Source organism: Pagrus major, chromosome 9 (genome assembly GCF_040436345.1).
Source record: "Pagrus major chromosome 9, Pma_NU_1.0".
Classification (NCBI taxonomy): domain Eukaryota; kingdom Metazoa; phylum Chordata; class Actinopteri; order Spariformes; family Sparidae; genus Pagrus; species Pagrus major.
Genome location: NC_133223.1, coordinates 7,287,484 through 7,306,269, shown reverse-complemented (window position 1 = coordinate 7,306,269; position 18,786 = coordinate 7,287,484). Strand labels below are relative to the sequence as shown.

The following is an 18,786-nucleotide window of genomic DNA, read 5'->3' as shown; positions in this document are numbered from 1 at the left end:
CAGATTGATTAATCTCATGTTTTCAGAAGTTTGTCAACAGACAAAGAAATCCTCACATCATTTAGGCTGAGCTTGTCGACTGAAACTCTAAGGATGTTGCTCAGGCAGCCAAGGGCCTCAGTCCACAGCAGCTCCACAAATGTGCCGACTTCCTGTGATACGCTTCCTGTGTTCAGCCTCTCCTCCAGCAGCAGCTGTCAGTCAAACAAGTCACATGTTAACAAAATGATCAGCTCACTAGGTTAAGCTACACAAATGTCCAGCAGCAAGTTTCCCTTTGGAGGGACAAACTGACACTTAATGGTGGGTCATAGGCCAAATTCAAACACCTATTTTATTGTATTGTTATGATGCCAAAATGATACTAGGATCTGAGGTTCCCTTAACTGACAGACTCCCTGCACTCCTGACACTCTGTCCACTTGTTGTTTGTTGTTGTTGTTGTTTTCCTTCACAATAACCAAACTGAATGTTATGGCAGCCCTAATTTGGCCTGTGGGGGTCACTTTGGGCTGCCCTGTATAATGTATCATTATTAACCTTAAATATACTGTGTTATCGTGTCATATTGAGGGAAAAAGTTAGTAAATTCATTGACTGGGCAGTTATTGTGACTAAAATAAAAAAAAACATTTTGAAAAACCACAGGGTTGCTAGAAATTAAGTTTACCACATGCTGGTTCTGCATGTTCAGATGTAACAAAAATGCAGTTACTTCAACATTTAATGGGACAATTAAACTTTGCAAGTCCACAATGCCTTGCAACAAATCAAGGATCTGTGTTCTGAAAAACACAGATCCTTCTCAAAATTGCCTGCAGCTGGATTTTTCTTGCTTTGGATAAGATTGTTGGTAAAATGTTTCGAGTGTAATGTGCAGTGAGTGTGTCGGACCTGCTGGAGGGGGGCAGAGCCCAGGTGCCTGGCCTGAGGAGGGATGTTGCTCCTCAGCTGCAGACCAGAAGCCTGCAGGGTGTCTCTGAGTTCCTTGTAGACCTCCACAGCTTCCTCTGATGTGGACAGAAACACCAGCATATCCCTCACCACCGCCTTCTGTTAGCACAAACACAGTGATATGTTTTTATGACAGTTCTTCCTCTCACGTCAAATTGTATTAGCTGTTACTGTGATGGAGCTAAAACTGCTGACTCTCACAGAACGTGGGGGGTTCTGGTTTCACTGAACAGTTTACTGTCCTATTATTGTCTAAGTGTTGTCTCAGAGGCTTTTTATAACTGATGAGGAGGACATTCTAGCTCACAAATTGAAAATTACACTTTGCAAACTGGTTTAACACAACTGCAAATACCTTTTAACTTCAGTTTTTTTCTACAGCATAGTATAAAGACAGCATGTTTAAAGACATAAGCAAGTAAATATTGGAAACTGATCAGAAGAGTAGATCAATTAACGGCCGGGCAATGAGCCTTCTAATCTAAAGCAACATAAGAATAATAACAGAAAGGCAGAATCATCAGTGAAATTACTGGTCTATCACTTAAAAACACAAAAACCTCAAAAACTTAGACATAAAGGGAAACAGACAATTATTACAACAAAAGCAAGTAAAGAGCACAAACACAGAGGAGGAGCAGGCAGGAAGCTAGAACAGTGATATGACAGATATACGCATACAGTCTATAGCATTATTAACAGCGGTGACTGAAATGACTTTTTGTTTGTTGTCAATATCAAGCTTGCAAAAATGATCAAACTGCCAAATTGCAAAGAAGCAGATAAAGTCAGCTGTGAGCTGACATGCAGAACAAGCAGCAATACACAAGAAACTTCATACCTTGGATAATATATCATCCTTCCAGTACCGGACCACACGGTACTGCAATCCCATCTCCCCTTTGACACTCTGCAGCTCCAGCACACACCAAGTGTTGCTCTTTATCTTGAGAGAAATTTGTATCATTAGTAGCAATAGTAACTTTTGTACTACTGTGATAGCAGTCGTAGTAAGCTAAGAATAAATTGCAGCTTTACCTTTTCAAAGATTGAATACTTGGCCACTTGAAAATTATCCGGATACGTTGGAAGGTTCAAATCAGTTTCAGTATAAATCCTGTGAAATTTACCAATGAACAAAATACAAATATCAGTGACATTTTATAGAATTTATTTGGGAATTATTTTTCTACAGAAATGTTAATGAGCTAAATGCTGCCTTAGTTTCCAGTTGATTCTACCATGTGACAGAGGTGTGTGAGCAGCGGTTATTCTACTGAGGTGTGTAGGGACAGAATCTTCGGATGAAGTGGGGGAAGAAAATTAGGCAATTTTGTAATAAAAAATGTTGTTATGGAGGGTTGGACCCTAAGGATGCACTGCATGCTCTGCCTTTTAATGCATGACAGCGGCTAACCTTTAACTGAAGGACCGAAGGACTAAAGGAGTTGGTTTTGTATTACTGAGGCGCTGTGAATGCAGGACACACACAGTAAATGTGTGACTACAGCTTTTTCACTTTTTGATGGATGGATGGGGAGACATTTTAGGCCGGTAGTTTAAATGAGACATCTTACTAGTTATGTAGGCTATAACATGTTATCTGTTACGCAGTCAAAGGCTTCATAAAATCATATTACTCAGGATCTTGGCATGAGTGTATCTATAAAGATAATAGTGCCATCTGCTGGCAGTTTAATGCAGGTGTTGGGAAAGAAACAGCTGAACTAACACAAGACACTGTACATTTAATATAATTAAAAACACAGAAGTCAGACATACAATCAGACACAAAGGTAGGCTAATGTCATTTGTTTCATTTAGTTGTAATTATGCATGATTAGCTGGTGCTAATAAAATAAAATAAAATACCCACTATCAGAAACACTTTTGTTAGTGTGACAAACATGAAAAGGCTGCCAATCAGTTTGATGAAGGCCTCACCTGTTTATTGTAGCTAGGAAAACAGTCACAGCCTATTTACGATGCCATATAAATGTTTTCAAAATGACTGAACTTTAAACCATCTGTACAGTAAGATTTTATTTTAAGTCATTATCTCTCATCATTAACCCCTCAGTGTGAATATAACACTACTGCGAGTGTCAAGGCTAACATGAGGACGGTCAATGTTCACACCTGAACTTCCCCAGGACATTTTTGCTGCTCTGCGGAGTCTCTGTCCTCTGAGTCTCAGGATTGACGGGGCTTTTGGGCGGCTCAGTGGCTGCTTTGCTTGTTGGTACTTTGGACACTACAGTGCACAAGACATAATACATTCACATGAATGACACACCTTCATGTCACATGTTCTGCAATGCATGCATAAGAACTGGTATGCATTTAAACCTGGGTACACATAGGCAAGGTGACAGATAGAATCCAATATATACACATGTGAATGTAACACAAAGTCCAGTAATGCACACACCTGATGAGCAAACACAGCCTTTATCAGACCGAGACTACATAGTTAAACCAGCTGAGTGAGTCTAAACTGTGATTTAACCATAGTGTCCATTCGTCAATGCAGAAACAGAAGAGGGAGGACAGAACCATTGAACTGACTGAGTGACTGAGTGATTACAAGACAAGAACACATGATCTGTTTCTGTGCAAATAAAGGCAACGACTGAGTGGAATCATGAGTCACTGTGCTGGAACTGGGAGGAGTCCAATGTACAAACCCACAATCCATGATTTAATGTCACAGTTTGATACATAAACACAAACAAAGTGCCTTTACAATGATCAGGGTTAGGTGTGCAGTGGCCTTCACCATCATGATCCTTCAGTTTACTGCTGCAGTTACAATTCAGAATCGAACAGGGATCACTAAAGCTACAACGTACTTTAAAGTAAGAATCTCCAACTCTTCTGCTGATTTATTGTTTGTGTTGTTTGTGCACAGCATTTTGATATCCCTCATCAATTACATGATGTGGAAGATATTCAGACATGGCTCCAGGAGGTCATGTGCAGGAGCCAATCTAATTCAGATTTTTATAGCCCTGGTCCGTGCCTGTTTTAACTATAGCAACTATTGCTACCAATTGCTAACGAGCCAACTCTTCTTCCATGTGCACGAAACAAACAAGAACTGTTAAACACTTTATTACCAAAACTCTGTAAGCATTTTCTGCCAATAAAAGGTGCAATATGTAAAAATTCTCCACCATTAGAATTCATAATAGAAACACGGGGCAGCAGATCACCAGACTAACCTCTTACTGCTGCTAACTAGATCTGCCATTCCTTGTTAGCCTTGTCACCTGTGCATCTAGTGGTCCAGACTTGGAGCTCGATGCACCAGGGGAGTGTTGGTGTTTTACACCGCTAGCCAGGAGCTTTGGACTGGGACCATGTACCTAACAAAGAAAATCTGGATACAGCGTCGGAGGTGGAGCCTTGTTTATTTCTATGAGAGTCTTCCATGTTGTGGGGCCCATTTAGCATGATCACTAGAGCAGTCCACCTGCTAACTTCAGGTTTAGTGGAAATGATATAATGATTTAATCATACGGCTCTTCTAGACTTTCCAAATGTTATCTGACTGAAAGGATTAAATTATGACAGTGAAACGAGGTCGTGGCACTCTCAAAAAATATCCACCATTTTACAGCCACTTCTTTCACAATGTAAGCTTCTGGGGAAAAAGTCTTTTCATGCTCCAGTGCATCACGTGACATTGTATTTACACAGTTTTGCCACTATGTCAAATTGGCTTCAAAGCCTGGTGCTCTTCCTGGGGGCTTGACTGGGACAGGGTAGGGCTAACTGGTTAGGAGTATAACTACAGCAGATATCTCTGCAACACAATACATACACATCATAATGTCAAAGCTGTGATTTCTCCACGTTCTTTTAAAAATGTGTTTTTATTATGTTTTCAACTAAAATTTTTACTCATTGCACCTTTTAATGAGAAGTGGGTCACATCACATTCAATCCCACACTTTCTGCCACTAGCAGAGGCAAAAATAAAAAATATATAATTTTATTAAAATGACTTAAGACATTTTTGTCACCAGTAATTGTAATTTTCAACTGAGGCTTATGCTGTGTGTTTGTAATGGGCATTATAAAAAATTCATGTACCAATACACTATGATGAAGTGTGAAAATGTTTGCTCGCCTATGTTTATAGATAGAATTTTCATTTCCATCCTAACCTTATTCCCAACTTGAATCATTTCCCCATTCTGCAGCATTCTACATGCAGCAGATTACACATACATGTTCCGTTTTTACTTCATGTGGACCTGAAGAAGGTGAGTTGATGAAGGTACTTATGAAGTTAAAACTTCATGAGTCATATCCACATTAAATAAAAAAGTGAGAACAGCATTTCTTTTGTCTAATTAAAGGGTAATACCTTGATGTGAGGGTGGACCTTGATGTGAGAGTGGACTTGTATCCTGGTGCTTCCATGAGAAGACAGGAAGAGGATGTGAAGAAGCAGAGGGAGAGGGCACATCCAGCTTGTATCCATCCACAGGCAGAAGATCTCCTCTCTCCAGACAGCTGTACACATAATCCACTCCGACCACGGGCGTTTGGTATTTTTGGATGCTACGCAGCCTGTTGGCGCTCAGGTCGGAGACATCACTGGTCACTATCAGAGAGCACTGTGGGAAATGTAGGCATGATCAGACAGGCAGAAGTGCCATGGAAGCAGGCAAGAGGTTAGGAGCCCGCACTGCTGCCATAGTGTCTTTGCCAGTTGTACCACCAGGATATACAGTAATACATAGTACATAATCACCCCAGCTGCATCTGCATTAATCATATTGCATAAAGATAAAACATTTCTAATAAAAGACAGGGTGACACCAGCCCAACCTGCTTCTGAGACACCACCTACAGTGGAGAATTATGACATCATCTGACCTGTTGATGGACCACAAAGCAAATGCTGCCTCCATTGTCTGTTATTGCTGACTTCAACTTCTTCTTCTGCTTGAAAGGCACATTTTTCAGCTCCAGAAGCACGGAGCAGCTCTCAAACACCGCCATGCCTGCAGGGGGAGGACACAGGCAGGACATTCGTGTAGTTTCATTGTCACCACTGATATTTCTGTAACACTGCTGCAGTGTGCGGACCGACACACCCACATACACACAACTAGGGTGGATTGCTGGGAAGCAAATGCGGAAGTAAATCCTCAAACTCGGCTGAAAAAAGCTGCACAACAGGAGTGACAGCACCACAAGTTCAACTTCTGGTGCTGGTTCCTGCACTAGAAAGTGCTTTATCTTGCATAACAGTGAACCTGTGTAATATTTTCCATTTAAGTCAACGAATACGAATTATAAGAAATAAGGAAACAAAACTGTCCGAATTAAATAACAAGATACAGGTCAAGTGTCATAAAATGTCCAATACAGTCAACTTTAACGTCATGACGTTGTATTTCTTCAGTAAAGACAGGCCTAGCTATCTGTAACGTAGCTTTTTACAAATAAAAGTCAAATTATTTAATGAGACAATCTGTTTTAAATGAGTAAACTGAGGTTTACCTTGCTGTAAACATCCAGGCGATGCTTCTGCGGCTGTTAGTTCGAGGTTGACGTGAGTTCTTGTCCGGTGAAGTAATGAGACAGGTCGGAGCTTCTTCAGGTTAGCATCAAGCTAGCAGCAGAACAGCTTTTTCTTCCGGTGTGTGCCTTTTCAAAATAAAGCTTGTTTTACGCGTTTAAGAGAAGTGATAACATCAAAATCCTTCTCTTTACTTTACTATCTAAAGTGATGTTACACGTGAATTTAATCATATAAATTGTGAAGTGTTTCATTTGTTTCCGCAAGAAAATACTATAAATGTAAACATTCAGAAACCACGCCCCTTCCGGTTTCCCTCATGGGACCTTATTTCAGAAAAACTTTTTAAAAAGACAAACATCACATGTGTGATTCATGTCACAATTCAAGCGGGATCAACAAATTATTTGTCTCTTTCTCACTACCATTCAAAATTTTTCTGAACTAAGGTCCCATGGGGTCCACCGAAAGGGCGTGACTCCAGCTCTCTCCAGCCTTGCAAAATGCAATTTCATTGCAATTTAAAGGAATAGTTAGACATTTTAGGGAATAGACTCTATTGCTTTCCTGCAGGGAGATTGTTGATGGATGGATTGCTGAGGACTCTTTTCTATCTGGCTTTTAAATTGAAACGAGATTCTAAACCATGGAAATGGTCTCACTGTCAGTGACTGTAGCTTGACAGAGTTACTTTGAGGCTGTCTTCCTGGTTCAAAGCAAATTTCCAGTTATCCACATGGGCTGCTCTGTTTACAGCACAGGCAGAGGGCCATGCTGCCCTCCTCTGGATGAAAAGTAGCACTACAAACACAAACAATAAGAAAGCCTGAATTATTTGGGTCGAATTCATTTCATTTGCAGCCCAGCCTTGTTCGACACAGCCTCACACGTTAATGATGATATTTGAAGTGGGTAAGTATTTAAACATATTGTGAGTAAATTGAAAAACAATAAATACTGCTTATATAAGGTGCTTTAACACTTATACAAATTTAATAATCAGATGTTTCGTGAAACTTTTCAATAATCACACTGGAATTTTTCACACACTCAACTTTTAGCCCAAAGATCTGTCCTAGAATACAAAAAAAGGAAATAATTAAAATAATCTGAGAGAGGTACGCAATTAGTTGAAACACACGTTTTCAAATTGAAGGTCATCTCAAATCTAAAAATCTAATTGTATCTTTCTTTCTAAAGGAGCAGCAAAAGACAGGAAGCACAGAGCATTACCAATGCCATTTATCAACATAAAACTAGAGAGATCTATGACAGCCTGAATGTTTTTGCATTGGCCTAAAATGAAATAATCTGTACTCAAACGATTGATTCAGATATAGTGCAGTCTTGTGAATGCAGAGCCAACGCACTGAGATTACCAAGCAGACAGCAGTTAGTGTTGTATTTGGTTTGACTATTTGATTAAAAGTACCAGAAGATGCAAAATAGCATAGAGAGATAGAAGAAGTGTTTAGACTTAAGTAGGTTACCAACACCTCACAATGATGTCCTGAGCTAGCATACTTAAGCTTGTGCTATTACTATACTCTACCTACAGATTTGAAAAGGCTCTGCACTGAAACAGAAAATATGTTTACATATGTTTGACATACCAACATCAGATTTTTCTTTTCTGAAAATGTGAAATCTAACAATTTCTCCAACACAGCAGCCTGTCTACATATAAAGGTCCCAGGATGTGACACCAAATTGTATCCAACTGGCTGCTGAGTGCAGCTGATTGGCCTGTTTGATTGCTTTATAGAATCCTCCTCTTCAACCAAACAACATGTTTCTGACAACGATATACATTTTTATTGTGATTTTTTGAGCCTCATCATATTGTGCTCTAAGAATATGCAGTGAATTATACATTCCAAAGAGTTGTACACTACTTTTCCATTCTCATTTGAAGTATAACAAAAACTTTACTTATAATAATCAGTCTTTGGGATACACAGATAAGCCTCTAACACATCCATGATAGAAATCATGACCATAAGCAGTAAATGAAAATATCATTATTGTCAGGATTCAAGCAATGCTATGAGTTTAATATGTATTAAAAGTATTCAGGTACAACAGATTTTAGTCTTGCTCATGAAAAAAGTATTTTTTAAATCTTGAGATTATGAACACAGTCACACAGTCACTTTCCTCCATGCTTATATATTCTCTGACAAATTTCAGCTGTTGTGGGGGTCACCTGTGTTATATCAAGCAACAGAAAGGATGTGGTAAACAGATGATTTTAACAGCGCTGTCTTGTAGAGGATAGTGTGATGATTATTTATGTCCACAGGATCTTAGCATTCCTGTATGAATACTAAAACTCACACTAATACCCAGAACAAGCCTAGTTGCTGTCTTCTAACGTAATTATTGTTCTTTCCCAAGTGAATTTGTCTGGTTGAGTCAGCTAATTGCATTGACTGAGCTGCGAAGTACAACATGGCAGCACTGAAAACAGAAACTGTAAATGGTGTTAATATATACTGATAACATATACTGTTTCACATCCTAATACAGTATGGCTGTAGGATATGATTTGGCAGAGAAATTGAACACCACCAGCTTGGCAAGTACTGACAGTGTGAGCTACTGAAGATCTGGGAGTAGCTGCGTCCAAGAACATTTCTGGGTGACAAACTGGATGATAACCATATGCATCATGCTGGGAAGGAAACACACTGATGGACTAACAGAGAGAACAGCAGGATGCAAGTTTGTCACAATAAGATATTACACACACACACCAACACACACACGCACGCACGCACACACACACACACAGACACACGCACACGCACGCACGCACACGCATGCACGCACGCACGCACGCACGCACGCACACACACACACACACACACACACACACACACATTGTTGTTTGCATCACTTGTGAAGGCATTACATAGATTTACATTAATTTCCTGGACTCTTATCCTTACCCTAACCTTAATCCAAATGTAATGAGGTACGTTACGGGGTCCAGCGTTATGGTCCTCACAAAGCTGTCGGACCCCATATCATGATAGGGCTCCCAGTTTTGGACCCCACAAAAATAGAAAACAAGACCAGATACACACAGACACACACTCACACAAAACCAACTCCTCACCCTAAACCCTAACATTATGAGGACTTGTGATTTGTCCCTATAAGAAAGACATGTCACCACAATGTGACTGTGTAAACAGATTTATGACCCCACAATGTCAGCAATATACTACACACACACACACACACACACACACACACACACACACACACACACACACACACACACACACACACAAAACCAAGTCTTCATCCTAAAATTTAACGACCAACGTTATGGGGACTTGCATTTTGTCCCTGCAAGGAAGGCGGGTTCGCACAATGTGAGTAATACACAGACACACACACGTAGCATCCCAGTGGGGATTTTCACAGCTGCCATTTCTGCCTGCCAGAAGTTGCATCATCAGGTACCAGAAACACCCAAAGCTTCTGAAAAGCTGCAGAGAGATGAGTGGATCACTGATAAAACTGAGCATATTTTGAATCACTCACAAACCCAGAGATAAAAAGGGAACAATAGAGCATGGGCTGTACAATTATTGTAATCCCAGCATTATTTAGACAAATCTTCCCAAATCAAAAAGAAAATACATTTTCTTTAGACAGCCTGTGAGTATTTTCCTTAATATAATAAATAATATATCTGTTCACGCCCAGTCATGCCTTATCACTCACTAATGGCAGCAACCTTTCATGTCTCTCTGAGCCTCTTGTGGCAAACTCTTTTCTCACTCCAGCAGTTGCAGACAGCGTCTTATCTGAGTCATAGTGTTTATGCTTTTAATTGGAGTATCACTTCAGAGAAAGTTGATTGCAGATCGGCTTTGATACCCCTCCTCCTCCAACTCGCCATCCAGACTGTCTTTGAGTAGCCTTGCAGAAGTGCCACAGTGAGTGAGTCAGCTTTATTCAGAGCGAGGGCTAAACAGAGAGATGAGTCTGCTTTCTCATTATGTTTCCCTTTGAGTCAGTACAGCAGTTACCTGCATGTCTTTACTGAAGGAACATCGTCACAACATTCATTGTCCAGTTGCAATATATTATTTAATATCTTTGCTGCATAGTGTGCACCACCTCCACAGTCATAAATCACTTACAATTGATTCAGAAGTCTGCTGCCTGTGTATTGACTGGAGACCAGATGGAGAGCACACATGACATCCATTTTAAAGTATTTACAGTGGCTGCCTACCAGTTTTTATATTGCTGTTTGAATTATTTGTCCAGTTTATTAAGCACTACATGTCCTTGAAATAGCCTATTTGTCTGATATGCCTGCAAAGTACTAACCAGGGGCTTGTATAATAAAAGCCATTTACAAGTCTTTTACACAAGTGATTGCCTGTCGCAATGTGGAAAAATGTACAAGTCATTCAGGTCTCACATGCATGGGTTGCAAATAGTTAATAGACTTGTATTAATACAATACCTATATATATAAATCATAAGCTTTACAACACTTGTCACATTCACCCATTTACACACACATTCATACACTGATGTCACAATCTGCCATGTGAGATGTTGATCTGCTCATCAGGAGCAATTTGGGGCTCAGTGTCTTGCCCAAGGATACGACTTGCAGCAAACACCGACCTTCCGCTTACTGGATGACCTGCACTACCTCCTGAGCCACAGCTGCCCCCTAATTCAAATACGGAACAGTTTAATGTGTCATAATTAATGCAAAGGGAAATTATCTCAAGTTGCAAATCATATGCTGCATTTTGCTGCATGTTTCCACATGTTGCATTATCGGCCTGGTCAAATTATCAGGGCCGATATTCAGCATTATATTGATTACTGGTATCAGAACTTTATGTGTACTTTATGTTTTAAAATGCACTAATTTATCTCTAATGCAGCATTCGGTCTTGGTCTGTAGTCACCACTCTGGTCTCACTCAGTGTCCTGCCCACAACAGTATCTGATTGGTTACATGTTACAAGGAATGTAATGGAGAGGAAAATGGAAGTACCTCAAAATTGTACTTAAGTACAGTACTTGGATGAATTGTGTTACATTCCTTTACTGGTTACTCTAAATTTTGACATCAAGATTTGTATTTTTACTACAACGTCATATAGATCCCAATTCCAAATATAGGTTATCAGTCTCCTTGATTACTAATAATTATTGGCGCTGAATTAACCACATCAGTCGATCCCAATCTCCTACACTAGTCTTTTAGTTGTCTCAAAATGCAGGACAAAAGCATTAAATGGGCTTTCAGTCTTTGTGCTGCAGGATAGCAGAAAACACCTTGATATCTTTAAAGATAATCATAAAGTCTTCCTCTTTAGCTTAGCTTTAGCTTAGAATGTTTTATGGCCATTACTGGACTTATTTTTTATTGTGTCTTTGAAGCCCCTGAAAACTAATTGTAAGTATATGTCTATGACTATGACACTAAATAAGTATGAGGACCATAAAAACAGATGGTCCAAAGCTCAACCAAATCATCCGAATCTGTTGTAACTGGCAGAAAATAGTGTGTTGATCATCATCACTTATATCAAAAAAATAAACTTTCAAGCTTTTTGTTTTATTATTTGATTTCGATTGATTACATTTATACCTTAATCTTATATCTTGGATTACGTCATCATATTTTGATGTGGTAGTCTCCAATAGTTGCTCTGTTATTGTTAGCTTTTCAGTCACCTGTGAAGCACATGTATGACAAATAAGATAAGATACAATGAGATGAGATGAGATGAGATTTTATCGATCCTGCAGTGGTGAAATTCAATTATTACAGCAGTTCAAGAGTCAGAGGCAGAGAGGGAAAAATGATTGAGTGGTGGACAAAGACCGAATAAGATAAAGCAAGACAATAAACTATAAAAAATAGTACATAAAGACAATATACACCTTCATACATCAAGGAGATTTATTTGTCATAAAGCAGCAAAGGGTTGCATAATAAAATTCAAATTTGTAAACTCCTTTATGTTACATACACATACAACACATGTACAGTTATTTACCATGGTCCGGTTGAATACCTGATTCTGATTGGCTGGAGGGTGTCAATTTACTTTTGATATAAGGAAACCTCTGGAACTCCTCAAGTAGTGAACCTGTTTACTGTTCTGAATTAATGCACTATATCCTATACATCTAAAATGAGTGGCACTGGCATCAGCTGGCTGCAGACACCTGGACATTTGAAATAAATCAAATAACCAAAAAATATAAATATCATATTTACAACGCAAAATGTAATCCTTCAGTGCATCAACCTCTGAACACAACAGGATGGCTCTTGTAACACAGTTTGATTTTAAAAAGCTGGGTAAACTGACTCAGTGTGTGTTTACTCCCCACTACAGCTGCTACACTGTCCCTCTGAGTGCACTGTATCAAGAGATCCTCCCACATCCTGTTCATTATTTAACTCCCTACTTCAGGCTGAAGCTGGCCACTCATTTGTTCATGAACATTTTTAATGATTCGGGGACAGTGACATGGCTGGTTACATAGCTTGTCTTGTACAACATGCTGTGAAATTATATTTACTGTTTGTCAACTATACACAACATTTCCATTATTTTAGAACCTTACGGGATTGTAATGACTGTTACAGCTATTAGTCACACTCTCAGGTGTTGCCAGGGAAACAGAGTTACTGCTTGGGAAAAACATTATATTTTGATCGCAAAACACAAAATATACCCCAATGGTCTTAATGTTTTTTTCTTTGGCAAGTGACCATTGTATAAGTGGGATAATGCCCTTAAAGGTGTCCATACACAGGAATTACTGATAATCAACACCTCGTCGGGCATTGTCCCTTATAAATACATGACACATATGCACCCAGGAAAGTAGTAGTGCATTTACTGAGTTTGCATTGGAATGTGGAACAGCAGCAACGAGGTGGCGGAGATAATATTGTTTGGTATCTTCAAATTAAAAGTTCAACATCAGCTAAACACTGTCCCTCAACTTTGACTGCATTTGAACACCAAGCATCAATAATATAACACATTATCCACCTCTCCTCGTCCTGCTGGAGTCCTGTGCTCTGTTGGCTCAGAACACGGCTAAGATGTGGGCAGACCATATGATGGATAATTGTACCTTTAATTGTAGTGAACACATGGTGTGTAGTATATTATCGTATGAACAGTTTAAAACTATATGAATGTAACTGCACAGAGACTTAATTGCACACTTTATATGTGTGCATGTGTGTATAAGGATACTACACAAAAACAGTTTGATTGATTGATTACTGAGCTAATTCTTCTGTTTACCTGAACATTACTGCTGTGCTCACTACATCCTAGAAGTCTTTGTGTCTGCAAAACCTCTCAACTGGACTTCATGGATTCAGTACCATCTTCTCGTACATATGGCAACATGCCCACACTGACGCATGTGGGTTCTCTGGTTTGAATTTGACATAGTGCCTGCACATCACAGAGTCCTGCAGTGCCCCCAAACCACCAGGAGGAGGAGCTCTGGTTCCTACGGTTGACAACAAAGCACTCTGACCACAGACACAGTAGACATGGTTAGTGTGAGGATCTTATCCCGCTCACATTCCTTCTTTTGGGATCCACACATGGTCAGAATTTCCCTGAATACAAGTCATAGCCTCACACACCACACAGTTGTCCTCTTGATTGGTTCCATTCATGCAGAAAAGGTAACGCATCTTAAGCTCCTCCTCCCTCATCAATCCTTTCTTCGCCCCTCTACATTCTTCCCTGCCTCTCTTTCACATCCCGTGTTCACTGCTACCTGTCTGCAATCTTTCTGTCTTCCACTGATGTTATTTACTCCTCTAACTCTTCTTATTGAACAGTATGTCACATCAGCTGGATTGGATGGATGGATTCCCTCCATCTTTCTCCTCTCTCTCTTTCTCGGTTTCTCCTCCTCGTCCTCCTCTTTCTCCTCTTCCTCCTCTTGTGGCTCAGTTAAGCTTGGATGAGAGAGCGGAGGTGGGGGTGGGGGGATCCTTTAGCAGCGGTGTGAGGTTAATGTCACACGACTGAAAATCTATGACGCCTGCGGTGGCCTGCAGGGTGGTGGATGACGGTGGCTGCCCAAATATCAATGTAAGACACATACATATACTAGTGGGAGAGCAATATGAGGAAGCAAGGCATGTGGTGTGTGCGCATCAAGATACCTGCCCTCTTTGTGAGCACACTGTCAGGACTTTTCACCTATTTAATGTGCCCCAAAGGAAACAAACTATTGCAAAAAGTAAAAAAAATATACTGGGTTACGTTGAGTCATAATTTGATTAAATATGTATATTTTGTATGGCTTGAATTAATGCATAGATTGCTTATCTAGCTAAATGAAAAAAAAGGGAAAAAAGTGTTAATTGCAAATAGTGTTTTGGTATGACGAGGTTTCATATTAGCATACTAACAAGCATTTGCAGCCATGGTAGCGCAGCTACGTGAGACGTGCTCAGGCACTGCAGTGCTTTGAGCTCAGTGCCGACATCAGCATGCTAACTTGCTCACAATGACAAGGCTAACATGCTGATGTTTAGCAGGTAATGTTACATATTCACCATCTTTCTCCATTTAAACTGCAATGTCCTGGTAGCTTCTGTACCCTAATGTTTCTGTTGTCGGGTCCTGACCTGACATTAAATGGTCTGATCTGATGTCTTATGCAACTTACATGGGAGCTGATCAACAAGTATTAGTAGGCTGCCTACAACCTCCACTGGAGAAGATCCAGGCTACAAGAGACTTTGATGTTCTTTGACTTCATTTTACAGTACAGTTTTATTGTAATTAGCAATAAATGACCCTGTTATAAAGTGAAACTATGTTAAATAAAGCCCAAATGAATGAGTCATCCTCATCTGAACCCTGTGTTTGGTCTATCCATTATTAATACGGCATTACATTTGTCTAATTACAGCCTGTGTTGGCTAATTAAGCCATTGTAGATTCATTTTGGTGCCTTAAAATGTGGTGTCTCATTACAGCATTAATTGGAAGTAAGGTTAAAATAGCATCTTGTTAAAGCAACATTATGTAATTGTTCTAACCTTAAAATACCTTAAAAATCATTCTGATGGTACAGTGTGTTGTAACAGGGTGAATGGTGTCTCTGTCACAGTCACTCTGCCCTCCTATCACTATGTAACTTCAGTTAGAGGGGAGGATCACAGCATTACATACAAAATGGGTTTTATTTGTAGTCAGCACCTACATTATGTCTGACAAATTGTGTTTATGACAGTGTAGTTGCACTCAGAAACTGTGGGGGGCGCCAACTCACACATCACACATCAAATACCAACTTCTACATAGTGCTGCTTTAATATATCTTGGATCTTATATGACATTTGATTTCTAGTTGCATGATCTTGTTTAATAGTGTGTAAAAGTGTATTAGGATTTGAGTATAATCAGGTCTAATTGTGACCAAGTATTGTATATTTTAGGTCGAATAAGGCAATATATGCAGTTTCTAATTACAGCATGATTCAGGTGTATGGTTTATAATTAGGGTTTATCTGTGTTCGTTAACTGTCAATAAAGAACATATTATTTTTAGTTTCTGTCTGATTTGATACAAAGTACTGATTGTTACATCTTATGAGTGTGCAGCCACCTTGTGATACAGGCTATGTAGGGACAGCAGCTCAGCAGCAGCAGCCTCAGTCTTCTGTCAGTGTCTAAACAGGATGGATTCAAGCACTGTTGTGCTTTGTACATCACCTGCAAAGCAAATGCATTAACCTGTGTTCTGGCAGCTCTTCAAGCCCAATGCACAATGTAGTTTCTAAAAGCCCAAATATGCTTGCGAGTGAAACAAGAGTCGTTACACGTGGCAAATCCACATAGACAGGCCGGATTATTAAATGAAAAAAGTGGGCAACTATCCTGGCACTGTAGCATTATGGGTATCTCAAATGTCCAAGCATGCAGTCACATTTTAGTGATTTGATTAATTGAGAAATTAATAGGGAATGTGCACCACTCATGTCCGGTAAGGAAGGTTTGTCATTATTAGGGCTGGTTACACCATTGTTGTCACAGCAAAGTTGTTCTGTGTGAATTTTTTGAGATCGATGTTGGTGAACTCTGACACTGAACTTGCACTGTTGACCAAGTGGTGATGGTGCTGACCTGTGTGCACTAACTCTGAGTAAGCATGCTTGATAGCTGAGAGCTTTTATCCCCCTTCGAGTCCAGTACAGCTAAAAGAGAAATAAGCTCTGCAAGCTTTATTCATTTATATTGTGCTCAGATGATGCAGACGTAATGCAATAAATTGTGTTTAATCACTGTTATTCCAGCATAGGAGGACTGTTTGATCTCTGGGACTCTGGGCTATAATGGAGCTGCCGACTGTAGTCTGCAGTATGACTTTGTTTTAAGGAGGAGATGGGGTAGCCACATGTTGCCCTCACCTCCCCCTGCAGCAAATGTTTGCCCTAGGGCTCGCCTAACAGATTTCTCCTGACTCCATACAGACGTATATAGAAAGACAAACAGGCTCCGTGTTTATTTCTGCTTTCTCTAGGCCTGCAGCAGATTGCTTTGCACAGTACAATGATCATAACAGTCAGCATTAATATTTTTGTTCTTGCTCTGCTCTCAGAGAGAAAGAGACAGAAGAGGTAGTGCGACTAAAAGGGAAGCCTTTTATGTTTTGAAGTGGGGGGTCGTTGTGAAGGCTGGAAACAAGTGCTGCAGGTTCAGTTTTAAATCCCTGTTGACAGCCATTTCCATTTTCAAACACAAGTGCCGAATGAAAACAGACACAGTGTCCAGTCGATGTAAACCAATACCTACGGATTCTCCAATGCTTAAACTTTGGCTCAGAGAGCACAGTATCTGAAAAAAGGCGCACATAATTGTAAGTGTCTGATTTTGAGTATATATTATGTATGAGCAGTATGATCTACATTTGCCACAGTGGAGTGTGCAAACTGATTTACATGTATATTATCTGTGGTGTGAGTCCAGTTTGAGGTCTGCTTTTTGTGATATCAATTTCTCCTTGTTCTCGACTTCAAGCAAGCCCGATCCCACGGAGAACTTGGAATATTTCACGAGTCCAAACTTTGCAGAAGCTTTGACCTCTTTAAATGAATTTTCATGATTTAGAGATCACTGGGAATTATAAATGGAAACAGCTTCACTGTCAATGGTTCATTCATGGATTGAATCAAGAATAAGCCACTGAATTACTTGAAAAATGACTTCTTTTCACAATTTCTACATAATCTGTAGAGTAGATGGATCTTTTCAGTGAAACTCACAGCTGCCACAAGCTGTTTGAATGACTTACAGTGTAATTTGTTTGACACTCCTGACAGCGGTCAAACAGTTTTACATCATGTCCCCATTGGTATTTTGCCTAAATTCCTGATTTCTTTTCCCATTAAAGGTATGGCTTTGTTGAGGGGCTTTCTCTCCCTAAGGCACACAGTATGATCTCAATTTTCTATGACCTTCTATCCTCCTCACGTGTGGCCTTTCTCGCGGTGTAATTGGGAAGCTGGGAGCCTTTGCCTCACTCATAGCCTGTAGATGTATTCTGTTACAGTGGAACAGCCCAAATCCGCCTTCTACCACACGCTGATCTAATATCTTTCTGTTGTCAGAAAAGGTTAAATATTTCTTAAGAGGTTCATTTGCCCCCTTCTACAAAAGATGGCAGCCTATAATCTCATATGTAAATATACTTACCTCTCTGGACCCCATTGGATTCTCAGTGCATCCATTCTTTGACGTCGGCACCTTAGATGTCCACATTATTTCCCTTCCCTATTTCATTTCATTTTACTTTTTGTGTAGCCTTTATCTTTTATTTATTTCATTTAGTTTTTTGTATGTGTTCTTTTTCTCCTCTCTTTCTAACAGAACGGGATGGGTTGGTGGTTGGTGGAAGGTTATTTTTAATTCCTCTGTTTTAACACACCAAAAAAGGGAACAACAATATAGAAAAACAGATACTAATTTCTAATTTCTAACAAAAAAAATATAGAAAATAAAGAACGGCAAGGAACATTTGAGCACCAACTGTGATATTAAAGTCCTGGGTGTAAAAACTTTATAATAACCATCATTAATAAATGGTACATTTATACTATAGTTAATAGTTTTTTTGACTGTTAACATGTTTTATAAACCATTTATTAAGCAACTGTTTATTGTAAAATTATGATTGAAGTTTATGATACTTATTAATACTAATAAATAAATAAATACAGTACTGTGTAGTTCAACTAT

The 18,786-nt window shown here is 39.5% G+C and overlaps 1 protein-coding gene across 1 annotated transcript in view; it reads right to left on the bottom strand.

Moving 5' to 3' along the window:
- The window catches only part of parp4 (poly (ADP-ribose) polymerase family, member 4), a 28,555-nt gene extending 21,998 nt beyond the window's left edge, over nt 1-6,557 (bottom strand). The window contains exons 1-8 of the mRNA XM_073473433.1: nt 6,475-6,557; nt 5,845-5,972; nt 5,330-5,582; nt 3,094-3,208; nt 1,993-2,071; nt 1,796-1,900; nt 895-1,053; nt 57-194 (exon numbers count right to left, since the gene is read on the bottom strand). Of these exons, the coding sequence (XP_073329534.1) occupies nt 57-194; nt 895-1,053; nt 1,796-1,900; nt 1,993-2,071; nt 3,094-3,208; nt 5,330-5,582; nt 5,845-5,970 (975 nt within the window). The 5' untranslated portion in view covers nt 5,971-5,972; nt 6,475-6,557. The remainder of the gene's footprint in view (nt 1-56; nt 195-894; nt 1,054-1,795; nt 1,901-1,992; nt 2,072-3,093; nt 3,209-5,329; nt 5,583-5,844; nt 5,973-6,474) is intronic.
- Between the last annotated feature and the right edge of the window lie 12,229 nt (nt 6,558-18,786).